Genomic DNA, 21,644 nt, shown 5'->3' on the forward strand with positions numbered 1-21,644 from the left:
GATATCCTGCCTTTCTGTCTGCCAAGGAGAATGAATTCCATGTACTTTCAAGCGCAATCAACTGCTTGTTTTTAACTTGTTTTCATACAGAAATTTGTAGGGGACAAGGAGAATCATCAAGTCATGGATATAGAATGAGCATCTGAGGCGCCGGCTATCGTGCGTTTTAGTATGAAGTTTTGCGCCTCGATGATCCCACATATCTTCCAAACAAGCTAGCTGCAAACCCTACATATTTTCTGCAGTAGTTGTTTGTATTAGGCCAACATCAATTTCAAGGTATAAAATATATCTACTGCCTAATGCTTCCACGTCTCCCAAGGACACCAACAATACTGTTATTAGGACTAGATTCTTGGCCGAAGATAGACTCATAGTAATATGGCATCTTATTTCGAGCTAGCTAGAAAATATTTTTTAGTGGATGGCTGTCTGCGGTTCAATGTAATAAGACATGAGTTACAGACTTCTGCTATGAAAATTGAACTTCTTTCTTACAAATGCAAATATCAAAGGATAAATAATACTAAATCTTATTAAAGAGAATGGTTCGATCTGGTGATGATTGGGGAGGCAAGGGGGCAAACAGCATGAGATTATTTATTTCCAATGACGATTCCAATAATCAGCACTAAGTTATGTTTGAGAGAATGGTGGTGGTGATGATTGGTGAGGCAAGGAAGCACACAGCACCAATGCATGCCTACATTTTCAGAAAGAAAACCAAATTCTAACCAAAGTCATATTATGACCGTCTCATGACCATGCAGATTGTTGCCTGTTTCATGACCATACGCCATTAAAGAATGAATTGTGGGTCGCAGATTGTTGGCCGAAAACGTTACAGCAGTATCTGAGAGGTAGGGTGACCCACATTGCTAGCACATGCATGCGCCCTCTGGTTGCTGCATTTCAAATCGGAGCCTATCTAGCCATAGCTTCCTTCATTCTCTTCTTATAAATAGAGGTTCAATGTACAATGATAGTCTTTCAAGCATCGGGATTTGCCTGCATTTGAACACAAGTGAGATATGGCAGCCTCATCTGAACTGCATGGTGTGCATCAGCCTATTAGGTCAATTAGCTTGCCCTCTAGACTACACCCTTGTTCTGTTAGACTCGAATCAATACGAGACCGCCTAAAGTCCTGTCAAATTTCGTCATCTTCAACGACGATCCCATTCAAAACTGAGACTATTCAACCTAGTCTAGCTGGCCTTGCTGAGTTGTTTAGTTGTCTGGAGGAAGTCATTCACTCTCCTCTCACTCAACAAGCTCTTCTGCGCCATGAAAATGGAAAGTTGGTGGAAGAAGTTCTAGACGGTTCACTCACATTGCTGGACACATGCGACACCTCAAGGAATATTGTCTATACAATGAAGGAACATGTCCAATCCCTGCAGTCGGCTTTACGTAGAAAGGGTGTAGATTCAAGAATTGAAAGTGACATTCATGCTTACATGCGCTTTAGAAAGAACGTGAAAAAGGACATTGCTAAGTGCCTTAAAGCATCGAAGCGAATGGGAAACACAGTTGATTCCGCTCCAGTACTCTTACATTTTGATCACCATCTATCAATGGTGGTCAGAGTTCTAAAAGAGGCAAGCGCAATCTCCCTCTCCATTTTCCAATCTCTTTTACTGTTCCTGTCCGTTCCCAGGATGAAGACAGATGGACGGTGTTCGTTGACTTCAAGATTAAAGTGCCTGAGATTCTTGCCTTCCGAGAAAGAACAGAAGATTATCAATGTGGCGGGATGTGTTGACCTTGCTCTTTCTTCCCTCCATGGGCATCTAAGACATAATGATGACGCCAAGGCTGACGTTCAACTAGCGCAAAGGAAGTTGGAGACACTCCATCTTAGTCTTGACGACATTGAGGACGGATTAGATTGTATATTTAGGAGTTTAGTCCGAAATAGAGTGTCTTTCTTGAACATCCTTGCTCATTAAGGAGGCTATCAATTTTTTTGTAAATATCTCAGAATGGCCATATTCATTGTTCCACACTTCCCAAACCCAACTTCTATGAGAAATTACAGTAATAGAGAAGTATTTGGAGAACAAATTACTCTATTTTCATTCAATTTTTCGCATTTCTCTTTCTTATTTTTACATTTGTTACTGCTGCATGTGCAAGATCTGCATAAATTCAAAACTATCATCTTTAGCATCCAATCATAGCAAGTATTTATGGAAGTTAGAAGTATGAAAATCTGTCGAGGAATGAAAATTTCCCATATTCTGATGGCTGTGCGCAAAATGTTTTATAATACTGTGTAATCACTTTCTGGGAGATGGTAATAGGGACACCTTCAAAATGATCCAAAATAGTTGTTGTAATTGTGTCATAGGTACTACGCCTCAGAGCCGTCAAGGAAATGAGATTTGCTTTGGCAAGCTGTCTTACTACATTACTGTTAAGACCCTGATAGAACTTGATGCACCAAGAATTATGGAAGAGCAGCAAAAGTACATTCATGCTTGCAGACTCTGTTGATGCCCATGAAAGAATAAATGCCCACAGCAATATATTATGTTTCAGCCATTACCAAGATGAGTTCCATAAATGTTTTGTCTTTGCCATTCAAAAAAATAGATTTAAAGATATTATCTTTCAGCCATTAATGCTTCAAGTTCATGATTCTCTGCATAAAAAGCCAAAATGGGTGTCTCTTTGCATGCTTCAACTCTGCATGCCTCATCATATTTTTGTTTGTTCTGTAAATCTGCCACAATGTCCCAGCAGTCACATGCCAAATCATGGTGCTCTAATTCCCATAATATCCAAAGATTATCAGTACCACACGCGTAACCATATCCAGTATGATACGTGTCCTACCTTTGCTTAACTTTTGATTACTGAGAACAACGAAGACAAGAAATAAAATCATGTGAACTTTTCGATAAATCAAAGAGCATTAGCCAAAGACAATGGAGGCAAAAGCACTACATGCCACTCGTGTATACACAATATAGAATAGAAAGTTCTGTACTGATGATTGACCTATGATATATTATATTATATGCCGATCTTGGAAGACTAATCATTATCCATAAAACCATCAATTTTACATTTTCTTAATCTCCACAGATCTGGATCTCGATTTCCCTAAAGCTTTTCTTTAATACATTGTCAGAGCAAAGTTCTTCCAGTCGAGACAGCCCAGACAAGGCACATCTTTGGAGGTGAGGCAGCTTCAATTTTTGTACTTTAAACATGGAGTGCAATGTGGCTGCAGGGGAGGCAGAGTGGGTGATGAGTTATGCTTCTTTCTTGCATCACAAACACAAAATGACAAAATAGTAGTTCAACTCATTGCCCATTTCACAACTTTGGTGGCCTAAATAATGAACAAATTATTGAAGCCATGTTGGCCAAAGCTGCGACAGGCAACCGAATACAATGGGAAAAGCCCACTCTGGCACCACATGCTGATCACATTGAAGTGAACAGTCCTATCTCTTTCTAATCTCTGTGCACTTTCCTATATATAGAGAGAATCATAGAATTGGTAGAAGCACCTCAAAGTTGAGCTTTAATTCACTGCAAAACATTAACAAGAGCAGCCATGGCTGGTAAATATCATGTTCGATCTATTAGCTTGCCTTCCATATCTCATCCCTGCACTCTCAGACTCGAGGAAGAGCTGAACAAGCTCAGAATATGGGAGGCAACATCTCCATCAACATCCGAGTCGATTTCACATGGTCTTGTTGGTCTATACGATTTGTACAATTGCATGGATGATCTTCTCAAAATGACATCGACCCAACAAGTCCTTTTCCAACATCAACATGAGAAATACGTCGAGGAATTGTTGGATGGATCTGTAAGGCTTTTGGATATCTATGGCATTACAAGGAGGCCACATTGCAAATTAGAGAACTCGTTCAAGCTCTTCAATCTGCACTCCGGAGAAGAAAGGGAGATTCAAGCATTGAAAGCAGCATCAACAACTACACTTGTTTCAGGAAGAAAATGAAGAAGGATGCCAAGAAACTGATCACTGCTTTAAAGCAAATGGAAAACAAATTTGGGGCATCACCTGCCTTGGATCTAGATCATCCCCTGTCTGTGGTGATTCGGGTTCTTGGACAAGTTTGTGCAATGAATGTTTCTATCTTTCAATCCCTCTTGCTCTTCTTGGCAACGCCAGTGTCAAAGCCAAAGCCAACTGGGTGGTCACTGGTCTCAAAGATGATGCACAAAGGTGCAATAGCATGCGAAGAGAAGCAAGAGAAAGTGAGTCAGATGCAAGTTGTTGATGCTGCAGTAGGCACCCTACGCAGAGATGCTTCGAGTAAAGAGTCTGATGCTGAGAAGACACAAAGTGCACACAGAAGGTTGGAGGTTTTGGTGATTAGCATTGAAGATTTGGAGAATGGTTTGGAGTGTGTGTTTAGGCGTTTGATCAAAACAAGAGCCTCTCTTCTGAACATAATTTCTCAATAGAGCATTATCAAAATTTCATTTTTCATCCTCCAAATCCTGGAAGGCGTCCAATTTTTAAGAGGACCGCCAAAGGATTCACATTTTCCTATTCAACAACTATGTGTACATGTGTATCGATTGTTATTACGGATATTCAAATGGGTACCCGGGTATACCCAGCCTGGAATCCGGGTTTCCAATATGGATTGGTTTCTGGCCTAGATATACCCCCGAGCCGGAACTCGGATTAATCCGAATTTTTACAACTCGGAAAATCTGGGTTCTGGACTATAACCTGTTTATTATTATTATTATTATTAATTTATTTATTTATTTTTATAAAAGTCCATATTTCAGATTAAAAGCCTTTTTTTTTTTAAATGCCTATATTATATTAAAGACTTTTTAAGAAAAATCCATGTTGAAGAGTATAATTCCCTTTATGTAAAAGCCTAAAAGCCTATATTTATTAAAAAAAATGTTGAAAATCATAATTTTTTTATAAAAGCCTATATTTTTTGAAAATTTTTTCTAAGTCAAGTTAAAAAGCATAATACTGACATTGTCTAGAATAATAAAAATATATAAAAATGAAAACTAAAATACATGCAATTCACTATATATTACATTATTTGTTATTTATACATTACATTACAAAATACAAAATTATAAGATATGAATTACAAAATCATTAGCATGGTCTTCCATCAATGATTTAATCTCACACCGAGTAGTAACTTCAAGTGATCTGACTGACTGAAAGATATACTGCAAAAAAACAAAAGTTTTGAATACCTGGAAAAGCTATGTAGTATTTTAATCTCACACCAAAATTGTAATGCCAAAATTGTTGATGAGAACAAAACTCACATTGAGATAAATTCCAATTCTTCTCTTTATGGAACAGCAAGATAAATTACATTTCCAAGCTATGTTCCTCACAGTTCATAACAAAAAGAATGACAAGTCAACAACTTGTCCCAACACTTCATCAGAAACACTAGATAACAAAAGGAAGACACTCAAATAATAAACCAAAGATGTCAGATCCAAAGCTTTTGGAAAGAAAAATGCTACCACCAAACAATACATTTGATCTCTCATAGCATGCTTAAAAAGGAAATCCAAGTCACCACACTTGGACATGTTTATGTCAAATAAACAAAGTTTCCCCTTCAAGTTCAAGGTGCTATTGCATTCCATATCATATAAGCAATGGAGTACCAAGGAAATTTTTGAGCTTATTAGAGCATAAAGCAATGAGTATCAAGCATAAAGCATAAAACAAAGCAGAAGTTATATAAATTAATAGAAGAGAATCGACAATGGAGCCAAGGAAAAGAGCCAAACTCTGTAAAAGCTAAAAAGTTTCTTTAAACTTAAAAGCTTACAGTCCCAGTTGAAAGGAGATAGTGTCATAACCAGATCTAACCCATAAAAATACTCCTCAAACATTGTCATCAAAACAGGGAAACATCAAGCATCTATTTATATCATAACTCATTGCTAAACCAATAATCTGTTTCTATAATGTAAAAAGAGTAGACTGAGAGTGCATGTGATACCCCATATGATATGGATAAGGATAGATGGTGTATGGGACCCCACATTACTTGGGAATGAGAAGTTCTTACTCTTTATAAGATTCCAATGGGACTCTAATTGTATCATTGACTAGTCCTATTAGAGTATAGGTTATGTAGTTTGGGCCATTTATTAGGGCGTTACAAATGGTAATAGAGCCAGTCCCAACCAGAAATGTGGGACTTGAGCCGTACCAGCTACAACGAATAGGCCTGACGAGGACATCGAGAATTTAAGGGGGTAGATTGAAATACTCCATATGATAATGATAAGGATAGGTGGTGTATGAGATTCCACATTGCTTGGGAATGAGAAGTTATTGCTCTTTATAAGGTTCTAATGAAGCTCCAATTGTATCATTGACTAGTCTTTTTTGGAGTATAGGTCATGTGGTTTGAGTCTTCTATTAGGGCTTTACAAATGGCATCTAATGCCCTAATGGAAGACCCAAACCACATGGCCTATACTCCAATAGGATTAGTTAATGATACAATTGGAGCTCTATTGGAATCTTATAAAGAGCAAGAACTTCTCATTCCCAAGCAATGTTGGATTCCATACACCACCTACCCTTATCCATATCATATGGAGTATCACAATCTACCCCCTTAAATTTCTGACGTCCTCGTTGGGCCTATCCATTGTAGGTGGCATGACTCAAATCCCACATTTTTGGTTGGGATAGGCTCTGATACCATAAATGTAAGACTTAAGCCGTGCCACCTACAATGAGAAGTTCTTTTGTATGGGATCCCACATTACTTGAGAATGAGAAGTTCTTGCTCTTTATAAGGTTTAAATGAGGCTCTAATTGTATCATTGACTAATCTTTTTGGAGTATAAGCCATATGGTTTGGGCCTTCCATTTGGGCGTTATAGTACATACTAGAAACGTCGGCAGATAATGAGAAACAGAAGAACCAAAACGTAAACCCTAAAAAACTTAAAAATAAAACCCATGTTTTACAAAAAAGGGCACATCGAGCAAAAGAACTAAGTATTACTTATACCCGCATAAGATTTGTTCAAAACCCGTATCATGTGAGAACTGGAAAGAATGGAAACATAGTTCCAACTATAATATGAGAAGAATATAAACATAGATCCAACCAGAAATTTTTTTTTTTTAAAAAACACAAATTTATGATGAACAAAATCTTACCCAAAAGCCATGTCTTACCTAAAGAATAGGAAGGCTGAGTTGTGGGAGGCTAGGGTCTCCCCATTCCATATATGGATTCTGCATTTATTTTTCCATAACTCTTATTAAGCTTTGTTTGTTTTGATTGAAAAATATAACAAAAATGAACGAGAAAGAAAACACATAATATATTGACCATGCCTTATCCCCCTTTGGCACACTAGACATTGGGGATCTTCAAAGATCGAACACCATACCACTCCGTAAGACTAGCTTTTCCTAAAATCAAGGCCCCGACCCTTTTCAAGCGGTCGACCACGCGGGCATACCCATGACCCTACGTACCTTGGATCCCAGCAACGCGTACAACCTAGTCGCATTGTTGAAGGCAGCTAAAGCTTGATCAATAGTTTCTCTTCAAAACTCGAATGGGGCTTAGGAGAGAGAGAGAGAGGGGCGGAAACAATGGGTATTTGAGAAAGAGAGGGTTTTAAAATATAGGATTTTGTTTTGTCAATCTGGGTATCGGGTTTTAAACTACCCGGATTACATAACGGGTACCTAGACCGAATAGGTCTGGGTTTTGCAATCCAGGTTCAGGCCCGGATCAACAGTCCTAATTGTTATAGAAGGAATACAAACAGAAAACTTAAGCTCTAATTAGAAATCAAGTTCATAGCAATTGATTTTGCTTCTGGCTTTGATATCCTTCTTATTTATTTTTTTATTTCATTTTTTTTTTTTATCTCAAATCAGTCATATTTTATTTAATTACTTACTTTGGGAAATCAGGAAAGGCTACAATATGTAAATCCCCTGGTCCTATGTCCCATGAACATGGTCCTCAACTAAAGAGTCCACGGGCTCTTTATATCATCTTTTGGACCTCGAGAAGACAGCAGATAGATCAGGTTGAGTGTATGTATTTCTCTTCATACATCAAATACAGGTGGAACTTTAACCTTCATTAAAAAATCATGTGTGAAAGAATTAAAAGAGAGCAATGCTACAGAACTAACACCAGCCCAAAAAAAGAAGAAGCCAAAGGATAAATAAAAAGCCTCCAAAAATAAAGAACAACTTGGCAATACATTTAATATCACTCACAAAATGGTGCAAGATGGATATATTGAGAGAGAGAGAGACACACACATCAATGATTAAAATGAGTGAATGTAGAAACGAAAAGACATGCACTTGAATGCTCCAGATTAATTGAACATGAGCAACTTGTGTTTACATTCCAAAGATTTGCACTTTATATGTGCCTTTTATGAAATGCTAATAAGGTTGTCCCATTTCTTCGAGATGATATGATGTTTAGTAGTCTAGTGAAAAGACTAGCCTGTTTGATTTCCCATGAGCAATTCTACTTCAAAATTATCCTATTTTTTTCACTTTATTTATTTATTTATTTTACCAACTAAGAAAATAGGTAACATGGATTAGTGCACACCTTTGTCATTTATATATCCTTAATGACATAATGAATTAATAATTGGCCTATGGCATTCATTAATCGATTAAGTTGAAGTGAGTTGAGTTGAGTTGATAAAATATTATTAAAATATTATTTATTATTATTATTATTATTATTTTAAAATTTAAAAAAATTGAATTTTTTATTATATTTTGTGTTAAAATTTAAAAAAATTATAATAATGAATTGAGATGAGTTGAGATAAATTGTGTTTCTAAACGAAATCTAAAGATTTATTAATGAACACGACATAGCTTAAGCTTAAAGTCTCAATTAATTTTTTTTTTTTAATTTTTAAAAAAATTCTCAATTATTTTTTATTTTAGTGTACGGTTTTTCGAAAATCTCCATAGGTTTGTCCACCTCCACGTGTAGCCAGTCAGCCAGAAGGAAACATGGAACAGGCTATTAAGAAAATTACACGTATGTCGACCAGAGTTATGTTTAAAACTCAATTATTATTATTATTATTTTGTAAAACTCAATTATTATTATTATTATTATTATTTCTTGATTATCCTTTACGTACGGCATCATCAGATTCTATCAGATCTTGTGCCGAAAATTAACAAAGTCGTTTTTTATATATGCTATATATAAGTAATAATAGTTAAATTTATTTTATATTCTGTGTAATTAAATCAGTATTTTTTATATTAATCTGTAAAGCTTGGGATGTGTATCTCAATCATCTGACTTAGAAGTGCTTAAAGATTAGCTAAAGTGCAATATATATATATATATATATATATTTTTTTTTTTTTGAGGAATGGAGAGCGGGTTAAACTCAGAGGAATGATTATTAAAATAAGTTTTTTTTCTGGGTTAATTTTAATAAATATTGAATATTGTGAAAATATAAATTATTATTCGTATTATTTTTATTAATGAGAGAAATCAGTACTGTACCTCTAAAATAGAGCACTACTACTCTGTATCCTAAATTTTAATGACAAAATTCAGATGAAAAGCATCGATTCTGTACAAATTTCGAGTAAAACATGTGATGTGTAACTGATAATGGCAATATCAAGTACTAAACAGATATCTTACATTGGCAGGTTGCAAGCCTCGAGGGGAACATGCCACTCGTGCACCTATATTTTAATAACATATAAATTTCTCGTTTAAACCACCAACCATAAGTTTCAGGATCTTTCAAGATCTTGATTTCTGCAGGCCCAAAGTTCTGATCCCTATCCCTATTCAGATAACTTTGGCCGGCTGGCTGAGCTTCTTTAATGGCCACCAACTTCCATGAATATTGAACCGTGGTGATGTGGTGACGGTGGCGGTGGTAGGGATCAGATGAGATGGCGGAGGAAAAGCTCAATGAATCTAGTCCTCGGTGCAAAGCAAAACCCCCCAATGATGAGATGCACCGCACCCAGATGACCCCAAATGTTTTGTATTAAAAAAGGAGTGTTTTTTTTTTTGATTGAAAGACGTGACAGCATAACCTACGCCATCGAGAAAGCCCAACAATGCCTCCACATGTTGATCACATTGTCATTACAGGATCTAAGATTCGTTTGCCCATTCCCAAATTCCCTAAATGACTTGGTATAAATACCTGATTATGAATCATAGGACTCCTTAAATCCAACTTTAAATTGCAACGTTTTCTGTGAGATGAAGAGAGCAACCATGGCTGCAGCTTTCTCCCCCAAGCCATCTAAACGCTATAGTGTTCGATCTATTAGCTTGCCGGCTAGATCTCATCCCAGCACACTCAGGGTTGAAGAAGAGCTAAACAAGCTTAAATCTTGGGAAACATCAAGTACTACATCGTCGTCATCATCAAAGGTAGAAACAACCATATGCCTTAATGGTCTATCCCTTCTAAGTGAGTTGTACAGATGCATAGAGGATCTTCTTAATTTGCCATTGACCCAACAAGCTCTTGCCCAAAATCAGCACCAGAAATTTGTCAATAACTCGTTGGAAAGCTGCTTGGGATACTTGGATGTATGTGGCAACACCAGGGATGCCATTCTATTAATGCAAGCTTCCATTCGAGAACTTCAATCTGCTCTTCGCAGAAGAAAGGTGGGAGATCACTTGAGCATTGAAAGTATTTTCACTGCTTATAGTTGCTCGAGAAGAAAGATGAAAAAGAAGATTGCAAACTCTCTAGCATCCAACTTGAAGCCATTAATGGATAACCAATTCGAGGACTCTCCCATGTTAGCTCTAGATGATCACCTCGCGGCAGTAGTTAGAGTGCTTAGAGAAACAAGTTTGACTACTGTTTCGATCTTTCACTCCCTCTTTGTATTACTTTCTCAGCCAGTGTTGAAACCAAAGCCTAGCAGGTGGAAATTGGTTTCCAAACTGGTGCAGAAAGGTGAAGCTTTACGTAAAGAGCAACCGGCCACGAATGAATTGGAAAGCACGGATATAGCACTCGGCAACCTCTTGTTGCAAAATTCAAGCGAAGATATGATCATCAAGGCACAAAAGATTCAATCTGCACAGATTAGGTTGGATGCCTTAGATGTTGGCATGGAAGGCATTGAGCAAGGTTTGGAATGCTTGTTCAGGCACTTGATCCGAACAAGAGTCTTGCTCCTGAATATAATTTCTCACTAGATCCCGTACAGAAATTTGTTTCATCCACAGAGGGTTTTCACCTTTCCATTTTCCATTGTGTAATGTAATTAGAATGTATAGTACATTGTTCCATATTTCACCAATTGCTCATTGGGACCTGAAAATCTATTGGGAAATTTTTGGGAAAAAATGTGCAGTGTCTCTTGCACACTTTAACAGTCTACAGTCTAGAGTCTAGACTGCATCTGCATACACCTTTTGTGCCTCCAAGTGGCATGTTTATGTGGCCGACAATTCGACCTTATTACAACATCTGTTGTGCAGTGTGGGTCGAGTGTTCAGTTTTGTAGGTTTTTGGATTTTGTCGGTCAGTTGGGCTTATTTTGTTTCGGAACCTGTTTGGGCCTATTAGTCAGGTTAACCCAATCAAGTTAAGACTCAATCCGATCTGTTGACAAATATTATTGGGCTAAATATAATAGATAAGAGGTATATAGAAAAGAGAAATGATATTTACGATCATAAAGTATATAAGTATTGTGTATTTCTTTTATAAAAAGTGAATAAATATATGATTCACATAAAAAAATTAAATTTTTAATGATAGATTTTACTATTTTTAAAAAAGAGTGTGCGATGCTTGTATAGCTCATAACTATTTGAGATTTATTATGCATCATCTACCATTCACTCTCATATTTCACACTATAATTTTTTTATAGGATGTAGATGTATTTTTTATAAGATAGAGAAGTATTTTTAATAAGATATAAAATATAAAATTGTGAATAGTAACTGATAAAAAAAAATTTCTAAAATATTTATATAACCTTCTCTCCCTTAAAAGATGCTCCTTTCGCATTCCTTTGTAAAACCTTTTATCTTTATTGATGACATCGGATTCTGGCTCAGGAATCAGGATCGTCGGCTCCTTCACTCTTCTCGCACAAGCGAAGTCAAATCTCCCAACGGCTATATGTATATTGCCTTGCCTTTTACACCAACCAGATACTTACCCATACCATACCATAGATGTTCCATAACTCAGGAAAATCAAACCTTAATTAATTAAAATTTAAAAAGCGTAGTCGGTGCCTTCAGTGGGCCACTCCGAATGGGACCATCTGATCAAGAACCCCATTTAGATACTTCCCCAACTCAGGCGACCGTTGCCTCTTCTTCAAAAGGCTTCAAAATAAAACACCATTGTCTGGCTCGAAAAGGCTCTCACTCTGTCTCACACGCTATGACCGTCGCAAGTGTAGCCACGACCCACGCCAGGAATCTCATGAAGCTCAGCCTCTCTCTCTTCCGCCGGGGCTTCAACTCCTCCAAATGGTACTTTCCTCTTTCTCTTACCCCTTCTGCTTTTCTTTTCTGGCTTTCTTTCCCCTGTTGATCGCACTCTTTTGTTTGGCTGCCAAGCAAATGTACACAAGTTTTTTTCTTTTCTGTGATTAATTCTGGGTAATGAGTCTCTTGGCAACCGAATGGAGCAGAGGGTAGTATTTTCAGTCTTTCTTCTTTCTTTTTCCTTTGGAATAAAATGGAAAGTGAATGTGGGGGGTTATAAACAGCAAGACAGCGGCGAAGATGGCGGTGGCGAGGATCAAGCTGCTGAGGAACAAGAGACAGGTGGTGGTGAAGCAGATGCGGCGAGACATTGCGCTGCTTCTACAGTCTGGTCAAGATGCCACTGCTCGCATCCGGGTAATTTTTCATCTTTACTTTCTATTTTGGGCATGACATTGAACTTCGAAATGAAACAAACCGATTGTTTTAAACAGTGTTTTAAACATACATTTGTGGATAACTATTTGTGGGTTTTTCCAATGTAGTGCGCATTGATGTTATTTTGGCTTTGGGGTTTCGTAGTATCTTGTTTATCGTGTATTGTTGAATTGAGGTTGGTGCTATCATATTGCTGGTGAATTTATGATCACGTTCCCTTGGGCCGCTGTCAACATTGTAATTTATGGATGCTGAAGCTGTGAATCTGAAACATAATGAGAGAGCCATTTGAGAATTAACATTTGTCTTTTAAGCTTTGAAAAAGGGATCGAGCTATTGTTGGGCATTGCCTAGTTTCATTCTATTCAATAAAGATACTTATTTACTTATAAAAAAAAAAAAAAAAAAAGCTTTGAAAAAGGAATCGAGCTATTGTTGAATTTCTCTCCTTGGCCCTGTCTTGGCTTGTTTGGGTCAAACTCTCTTATAGTGTTTGGGAATTTGGTTTGTACTAGCTGGTGATTTTTGGAATTGGATATGAATTGAGCCTGCTGCCTTTGTTGGTTTGACATAACAACATCTTTGTAAGGTAGTAAGTGAAGCAAAATGGATCCTGTTTCTTTTCTAGAATTACCTTTTCACTTTAATGTGTTCAGAGTGACTGTGTCTTTGATGCCCTTCTATCAATGCCTTGAAACAGATATCACAGAAATTGTTGGTAGGAGGATGGGCTTCCCCAAATTAAGTTGCATAACTAAACATGTCATCAAATTCGACGTGTTTTAACTCCTACAATCAAACTTCTTTGATTTGCTGTTTTGAAAACAGAATGTGTATCAAGCTCACCTTATTGCTAACTCTAAGTTATGCTTTCCCTTACCAAATTTGTTTTCTATTACATCTGCCACGAATTTCGTCAATGGCATATTGGATTGTGTCGGTTATATAGTATAGCTTATGCTTTGCTGTCTTTGCAAACATTGGAAGTTCATATTTAAATAGACAGTTTGTTTTGCTTTTTATATCATATAAAGAGATCCTAACTAACACCCCAGGTCTGCATTTACAGAGTAATGAGGCTTATAGGGATTTCAATTTTTCCAATTGGTACATGATTGGGTGGTTAACTCTGTATCTTCTTTTTTCAATGCTTTATATTATGTTCAGAGAAGTTGTGGAATTCAAGATTAGTTTTTTTTGGGTCCCCTCGAAGAGATGATCTTTTGAGGTTAAATCATTTTCATTGATTACTGCTTCCTAAAGTTGACTTTGCTTTCCCTTGGAAGAGCAATTGGAGGTCTAAAGCTCCAACGGGGGTCGCTGGACTGCATCCTTACAAAAAATCCTTACTTGGTAAAATCAGCGCAAGCATCATATTGTAGTGATAGACTGATGTCTTATGTATAAGAGAAATGGGGAAACTGCTGATCATGTAAGTCTCCATTGTGATATTGCAACAGATTTTTGGTGTTTGGTTCTTAAGATGTTTGGAGTTGACTGGGTTATGCCCATATGGGTGGGTGACGGAGCTTTTGACATGTTGGAAATGAAAGTTTGGTTGGAATGATCTTAATGCTATTTGGAGACTGGCCTCCTCCCATGTTTATTGTGATGCAGTTGGAGTGAATAAAATGCCAAAATTTCAAGGACTGAGAAGACGAGTTTGGGTTTACAACTTTGCTTTCTGAAGTCACTTTTTGGCTGATGTTTTATTAATGCTTGATGTTTATACTTTTGCATATTTTTGTGCTCTATTTTTGTTTTTTTACTGGTAAACAAAATTTTATTGGTAATAAGGATGGGCAATAACCCTTGTACACAATAGCACAAAATTTAATTGTGCTCAATTTTTGTTATCTCTAGTTTTTGTATGGTTGCTTTCTCTTGTACACATCATGTATACTCGGTTGCCCCTTGCGCTTGCCTTTACCAATCCAACAAATTAGCTATTTGTCGATATGCTATTCTTATGTTCTGTTTTTAAAATTTTATGTTATTGTTTTCTGTGTACTTGGTATACACCTTTCATATTTATTAATAAAATTTCCAATTACTCAAGTCCAAAAAATGAAAAAATCATGTTATTGAAGGCTTGGAACCCTCCTTCAATGTCCTTCTTTTTCGCCCATTTGCTACTACCTTCTTCAATGGTGGAATCCAAATTTTTTGGCTCATAATTGTGAATCGTGATTAAATATGGAATTTGTAATTAAGGATTTGGCATCCAAGAATAGAATATAATAAATTTCAATGTCAAGTGTAATTATATTTTCCGCACAATGGGACAATAAATTTTCAAGTACCAATGACTTTTTGTTGTTTTGTAGGTTGAGCATGTCATCAGAGAACAGAATGTTCTTGCTGCAAATGAGGTCATTGAACTCTTCTGTGAATTAGTTGTGGCCAGACTTACCATCATTGCAAAGCAAAGGTGAAAGAATTGATAAATATTTATTACTTTGTTAGGCTTGAATACATGTAATTCTGATCTGGTTCCCAATTATTCCAGGCAATGCCCAGCAGATCTGAAAGAAGGGATTGCTAGCTTAATATTTGCTGCTCCAAGGTGCTCAGAAATTCCAGAACTATTGGCAATTAGGAATATTTTTGAGAAAAAATATGGGAAAGATTTTGTATCTGCAGCTACTGATCTGCGACCTGACGGTGGTGTAAACCGCATGGTAACTACCGTCTTCCTTTTATTAGCCAGATCTTATACAACAAGATCTATATATTGCCTCATTGAATGGCTTATATGTGAGTCAGATACTAGTTTTCTTTTCTCTCAAAAGTCTGATTGTTATGTACTCTAATAACTTCTGTTTTTCCAATTTCTTATAGTTAATTGACAAGCTCTCTGTAAGAACCCCTACTGGTGAAGCAAAGTTGAAAGTCATGAAGGAAATAGCGAAGGAATACCAGATTCAGTGGGATACAACAGAATCCGAGTTGGAGCTTCTCAAGCCTTTGGAAGAGCGTATAGTAAGTTGCTCTCACTCTCTCTCTGACATAGACTGACACAATTTTTGACAGCCAAGAATATTTTTGTCCTCTTCAAAATCCGTGTTTTCTTTCACTGATCAGGAAGGACCAAACACTTTCGTTAGTGCTACCAGTCTACCTGTGAAGCCTGGACCAACTCAGTCTGCTGAGCCAAATAAGACAATTACCAGGTAAGTCATCCAATCTATTCAGCTCCAATTCACCATAAAAGACTTGAGTTAAACTGTTGTTTATTCATTTTTTTGATATTTTCTTCTGGTTATTTACCTGGATCAACATGTAGCCGCCAAAATGGCAATATGCATTATGAGGACACTGCATCAGCTGCTGAAGCAGCTGCAGAATCTGCCAAGAAAGCAATTGCTGCTGCACAAGCTGCTGTATATTTGGCGGACAGAGACTTCAATCAAGCTACTCAAGCATCTGGTCTTGATAATAAGTTGAATACTTCAGACCATGGATTTGACATCCTTTCAGGCAAATCTACTGGTTACTTCATGCCGAATGACCTTTCCACAGTCAATTCACAGAATATGGGTCATCAGCTAACTCACATATATGATTCTCAGTGGTTCGGAAGGTCACATTATATAAGCCGTGAGGGAACACGGGCTACCAATGTGAATGGTGGCAATGTTTATAGGAGGCATAGCCACAATACACCTTCTGTCCATTCAGACATGAAGTTTGATGAATCCGACTGTGACGAAGAAATAGAGACAGAAGAACCTCCTAGTGGCATTTATCCGCCACCCAAGCAGCCCCCACCGCCAGATCCATCATATCATGATAAACAAGTTTCAGCTCATCGTATTCATCCCAAATTACCAGATTACGATACACTCGCCGCTCACTTCGAAGCACTGAAGAATCGCAAATCACTACCTTAAACGCAGATTGCTTGGCTCTATCAATTTTGTTGGCTTTTATAATTCATATGCATACATATGGTCTATGCATGTTATCATCCTATCGTATAGAAACAAACGCCTATGCCCGGATTATTTTACGTATACACTGCCTTGGGTAAAGAGAATGTGTCATTTTGTCAACTTTAGTGTCATATAAAATGCAAATATTATGTTATTCTTTTAATTTTGTTGTGCTGTGTAATAATATTATGCGATTCTTTGACAGAGAAACCTCAACAACCCCCTAACCCAACAACCCAACAACCAATTGGAAAAAAAGAAAAGAGAATCTCTCTGTGATCGCTCATTTTTTGTCTTTTGAAGAGGACTGAAATTTAGTAGGAAACCTGAAACCAACTTGATGCCCCACAGCCTTGGACTCAACTCCACCTTATCCTGTTTAGTTGACACCCCATATATATATATATATATATATATATATATATATATGTATGTATGTGTGTGTGTGTGTTATGTCGTTTAAACGAGGATTACAACGTTATGACGAAAAACTAGAGTTTGTCAGAATTCATCGCTTTTACATTGGCCTTGTTTTTCTACCTCCCAAGTTCCAACGTTAGTGTTACGTTCCGATAGCTGACCAGACTCATCACTTTTGGAATCATGAAAACAGAACACACATATAATATGAACTTAACACATGCCACATAGCTTTAAAAAAAATTCCAACCCACGAGGAACTTTCTGATATTTTTCCAATAGTTCAGACAAATAGCCAGCCACAATTTTCCGTCAAACAATACCTTAAATATTTTAGTTACAGTTTCTCTCAACCGGGTCCTCAAAAGCGATCTGAAACGAACCTCTCTTTACACACCTATACATTACTGTTGATCACAAAGTCCATCTACTTTTACTTTCCTTGAACCCCACCTACCTATATATATATATATATATATATATATATATATAACGTATTAGGCCGAGTAGTTTTTAGTGCAAGATCGAGGGAGAGAGCCGAAAGGAGGGACAGGCAAGATGAGCGAGCAGAATGAGATTAGATCGGCACCATTAACGCCGAGACCACGATCAGTTGCCCCAACACCCCCGCTTGTGTCGACGCCGCCTGTATCATGTCCACCCTCTCAGTTCCACTCACCTTCTTTGTCAAGGTCGCCGCTGCTTCATGAGGAGCATGCAGCAGAGGCGCCTCGAAACAAGACACCCAAAACGCCAAGGACCCCCAGGCTATCTTTGACTCCAAGGTTTATTACTCCCCTTGGAAGCCCAATGAGGAAGGCTCTCAGGATGACCAAGCTTGATCCTCAGGACGCTTGGCTACCAATCACTGAGTCAAGAAATGGTAATCAATACTATGCTGCTTTTCACACTCTTTGTTCTGGGATTGGAGTCCAGGCTCTTGTGCTTCCTGTGGCCTTCACAATCCTCGGCTGGTAAACCACTAAAACCTCAAAAATAGAACTGAACTCTCATTGGCTTCTTATTCAATATTGGTTTTCAACTATGTATTTTTGTGATTGCTTTTTCAGGACATGGGGAATAATAGGTTTGACTCTAGCATTTGTCTGGCAGCTTTACACCCTATGGTTACTCGTCCAGCTCCATGAATCGACTGAAACTGGGATGCGCTACTGCCGATACCTCCAACTTTCTTGTGTCACCTTCGGTATGCATAAATGTTCTTACATCGCTCGTTAAGGGGTATTTAGGACCATCACTTTAAGCCTTTTGCCACACACCACACAGAAGCTTAAGCCTAGGAGATAATATCATCTTAACCTCCCACTCTTGTTGTTTCCAGTTGACATGATATTCTAGCACACCTAAAAGCTCCAATAATTGCTCTATGTTTTCTTTTCTCTGATTATTAGTCTAGATGTATTAACTATTGGTACTTTTGCAATATATCCAATTAAACAGGGGACAAGCTAGGAAAGTTGCTGGCTATGTTTCCAATCATGTATCTCTCTGGTGGTACATGTGTGGCTTTAATCATTATTGGTGGATCAACCTCTAAACAATTCTACCAGATTGTGTGCGGGCCAACATGCTCGCAGCCGCTAACCAGCGTCGAATGGTACTTGGTGTTTACGTGCGCAGCCGTGTTGCTATCACAGCTGCCGAACTTGAACTCCATAGCTGGAGTGTCATTGATCGGGGCCGTCACTGCAGTCGCATATTGCACGATGATATGGGTTGTATCCGTGGCAGAGGGCAGGCTTCCTGGGGTGTCCTATAATCCTGTTAGGGGAAAAACCCAGATCGAACATATTTTTGATGTGCTTAATGCACTTGGGATCATTGCTTTTGCTTTCAGGGGCCACAATCTTATCCTTGAGATTCAGGTACGTACATGGTTAATTCCCTGATCATATATATGCATGCTATTTTAAGTTTTGGAGATAAGTACGAAGACTAAAATGACAAGGGATTTAATACTGAGCTTAATTAGCGCATACACTCACAAAGTTGCTACCCACTTTGCTCAAAACTTGGCTCTAGAATTCTCAAAAGTTTTTCATGATACTAGCTTGTGTGTAAAGTATAGACAGGTCTATGCTTTTTGTTGTCAGAAAAGGCTTTCCTACCTATTCCGTCCTCGTTTGTCTGATAGCGGGCAATGAAGTTAACAGTCTACGTAGTACGTTTCACATTTTACTTTCTCTTATTTATTTTTCTTTGAAAGAAAGCGACTGTTAACTAGAATGGAAAAAGAAGAAGAGGCATGTGGTCATCTTGACCCTTAGTTTGTCTGATAGCAGCCAATTAAATGAAGTGATGATCAGTCTTCAAGTTTTCACATTCACTCTCTATACTCTTATTTATTTTTCTTCGAAAGATAGGAAATTGTGATTAGGATGGAAAAAGAAGAGGCACGTAGTCATCTTGACCTACCACAAAATCCTTTATCTGATCATTTGTCGCTCTGTATACAGTACTTCCCCAAATTGTCAAATTTTTAGGTAGATCTTTGTCATTGGCTTGGTCTTTGATAACATGAGATCAGTAAAAGACATTTGCTCTTGTAGCCCCTTAACAATAGGTGCTATTTTCGCACTTGCATGTTACTGTATGCTCACATAATTAAAATCTCGATATTGGTGTGTTGCAGGCCACTATGCCATCAGATGAGAAGCATCCCTCTAGGGTACCAATGTGGAAAGGAGTCAAGGTTTCCTATACAATGATAGCTGCCTGCTTGTTTCCTCTTGCAATTGGTGGCTATTGGGCTTATGGCCAGAAGGTATATAAGCACATCTCATAAACCAAAATGACTAAGGAGAATGCTACACATTGCTCATACCTCACTCTTTATCCTATTGTGTTGATGTTAACTATTGAATTCGCTTATTATGAGATGTTTTAATGATTGGTAGACAATGTTTCATCAGCACAAGGTGATAGAAGTGGGATAAAGTATGGTGTATAGAGGAACTTCTAAAGTTAAAGCATCATAAATCCATTAACGTAAATTGTTTCAGATTACATGTTATATGTATTTAAAGAAAGAGAATTTGTTTCTGAACAGATCCCAGAAAATGGAGGAATGCTGACAGCACTCTACACATTCCACTCAAAAGATGTGTCACAGTCTGTGCTAGGCCTAACAAGCCTGTTTGTCATAGTGAATGCAGTAAGCTCATTCCAAATCTATGCCATGCCAATGTTTGATGACATGGAGTCCAAGTACACAATTAGAAAGAAGGAGCCATGCCCATGGTGGCTACGTGCAGTTTTCCGGGCAATGTTTGGGTATGGGTGCTTCTTCGTGGCGGTGGCGATTCCATTCTTGGGAAGCCTTGCCGGATTGATTGGAGGCCTAGCACTGCCCGTGACATTGGCGTACCCATGCTTCATGTGGCTCAAGATAAAGAAGCCTAAAAAGTACAGCGGAATGTGGTGGTTGAATTGGGTACTAGGGGTGTTGGGTATGGGTCTAAGTGGTATATTGATTGCTGCTGGGGTTTATGTTGTGATTGACACTGGTATTGAAGCCAGTTTCTTCAAGCCTCACTAATAAGCTAGCGTTTCAAATCCCCTAGAGAATCCCAATCATCAAGGCGATCGAAGCCAGACACATATAGCTATTTAATTGTTTTCTTCTTCTTTCTTGTTTGGGGTATTGTATATGTAAGTTGTGATTCGATGTTGTATGGCTGCATACCTTCAAGGAAATGGTGACATGACGTCATTTCTTTTTGTGTCTTATGAAAATATAGAATTCTCAAGGCGTTTGTAATGACACTCAATTTGTAAGCACTAGAACTCTTACCTACATCTCTCTCTCTCTCTCTCTCTCTCAATTGTCCGAATTTTTCAAGAAGTTTAATCTCTCAATTAATAGCCCAATCCTAAGCAGCCATCCGGTGTTAGGCTTGAGGCTCTCATTTATGATTGAAGGTAGGGAGATCTTAATAGATTGTAGAGTTGTGTAGTACATGCAATGGACCACAAAGGCTAAAAATGCACCGAAATGCCTTGATGACATTGACGTGCCTCTAACTTAAGTACTGTACATTTGCTTCTTAAAGTCGTGAGTTGGACAGTTCGTATTGGATGCCAGCAGCTCTTCGGGGAACCCTATTTTTGAATAGCATCAAAAAAATCTGACTTCTGACCTTCAAACCACAATGATTCTAACCTTTTCTTTGTAATCAATGAAAGGGATCACTTCTTAACGTGATTTTCTTTTCCTTCTTCTTTTAAAGGGAAAAAAAATAATTATATTCAGTATAGCTTAATTTCTAATTTACTAGGATTAATAATTTGATGTCTTAGACTATTGTAATTACTCATACAAACATGAAACATGTATATATTTATC

The 21,644-nt window shown here is 37.7% G+C and overlaps 5 protein-coding genes across 5 annotated transcripts; all 5 read left to right on the forward strand.

Moving 5' to 3' along the window:
• Positions 1-1,031: 1,031 nt before the first annotated feature.
• LOC121259547 lies at positions 1,032-1,999 on the forward strand. Its single transcript, XM_041161174.1, has one exon. It carries the CDS (start codon positions 1,032-1,034, stop codon positions 1,950-1,952), a length of 921 nt encoding a protein of 306 aa, XP_041017108.1. The 3' UTR covers positions 1,953-1,999.
• Positions 2,000-2,886: 887 nt separating this feature from the next.
• LOC121261434 lies at positions 2,887-4,573 on the forward strand. The gene is given in 2 exon segments (XM_041163790.1): positions 2,887-3,863; positions 3,866-4,573. Coding segments are annotated over 2 exon segments (882 nt in total). The 5' UTR covers positions 2,887-3,571; the 3' UTR covers positions 4,456-4,573.
• Positions 4,574-9,967: 5,394 nt separating this feature from the next.
• LOC121261436 lies at positions 9,968-11,406 on the forward strand. The gene has a single exon (XM_041163792.1). It carries the CDS (start codon positions 10,272-10,274, stop codon positions 11,229-11,231), a length of 960 nt encoding a protein of 319 aa, XP_041019726.1. The 5' UTR covers positions 9,968-10,271; the 3' UTR covers positions 11,232-11,406.
• Positions 11,407-12,279: 873 nt separating this feature from the next.
• LOC121261435 lies at positions 12,280-17,021 on the forward strand. The gene is made up of 7 exons (XM_041163791.1): positions 12,280-12,530; positions 12,770-12,902; positions 15,251-15,354; positions 15,433-15,604; positions 15,765-15,905; positions 16,008-16,096; positions 16,210-17,021. Exons 1-7 carry the CDS (start codon positions 12,307-12,309, stop codon positions 16,814-16,816), a joined length of 1,470 nt encoding a protein of 489 aa, XP_041019725.1. The 5' UTR covers positions 12,280-12,306; the 3' UTR covers positions 16,817-17,021.
• A 678-nt stretch (positions 17,022-17,699) lies between these two features.
• On the forward strand, positions 17,700-21,095 carry LOC121261437 (lysine histidine transporter-like 8). Its single transcript, XM_041163793.1, has 5 exons — positions 17,700-18,252; positions 18,349-18,485; positions 18,740-19,164; positions 19,932-20,063; positions 20,349-21,095. Exons 1-5 carry the CDS (start codon positions 17,837-17,839, stop codon positions 20,835-20,837), a joined length of 1,599 nt encoding a protein of 532 aa, XP_041019727.1. The 5' UTR covers positions 17,700-17,836; the 3' UTR covers positions 20,838-21,095.
• Positions 21,096-21,644: the final 549 nt, after the last annotated feature.

This window comes from Juglans microcarpa x Juglans regia, chromosome 4D (assembly GCF_004785595.1).
Source record: "Juglans microcarpa x Juglans regia isolate MS1-56 chromosome 4D, Jm3101_v1.0, whole genome shotgun sequence".
Lineage (NCBI taxonomy): Eukaryota > Viridiplantae > Streptophyta > Magnoliopsida > Fagales > Juglandaceae > Juglans > Juglans microcarpa x Juglans regia.

Coding starts and splice junctions, on each gene's coding strand:
- LOC121259547 (XM_041161174.1), top strand. CDS start 1,032: ATGGCAGCCTCATCTGAACTGCATGGTGTGCATCAGCCTATTAGGTCA.
- LOC121261436 (XM_041163792.1), top strand. CDS start 10,272: ATGAAGAGAGCAACCATGGCTGCAGCTTTCTCCCCCAAGCCATCTAAA.
- LOC121261435 (XM_041163791.1), top strand. CDS start 12,307: ATGGGACCATCTGATCAAGAACCCCATTTAGATACTTCCCCAACTCAG. Junction 12,903..15,250: donor ATGCCACTGCTCGCATCCGG/GTAATTTTTCAT, acceptor GTTGTTTTGTAG/GTTGAGCATGTCATCAGAGA. Junction 15,605..15,764: donor ACGGTGGTGTAAACCGCATG/GTAACTACCGTC, acceptor AATTTCTTATAG/TTAATTGACAAGCTCTCTGT.
- LOC121261437 (XM_041163793.1), top strand. CDS start 17,837: ATGAGCGAGCAGAATGAGATTAGATCGGCACCATTAACGCCGAGACCA. Junction 18,253..18,348: donor GCCTTCACAATCCTCGGCTG/GTAAACCACTAA, acceptor TTGCTTTTTCAG/GACATGGGGAATAATAGGTT. Junction 18,486..18,739: donor ACTTTCTTGTGTCACCTTCG/GTATGCATAAAT, acceptor CCAATTAAACAG/GGGACAAGCTAGGAAAGTTG.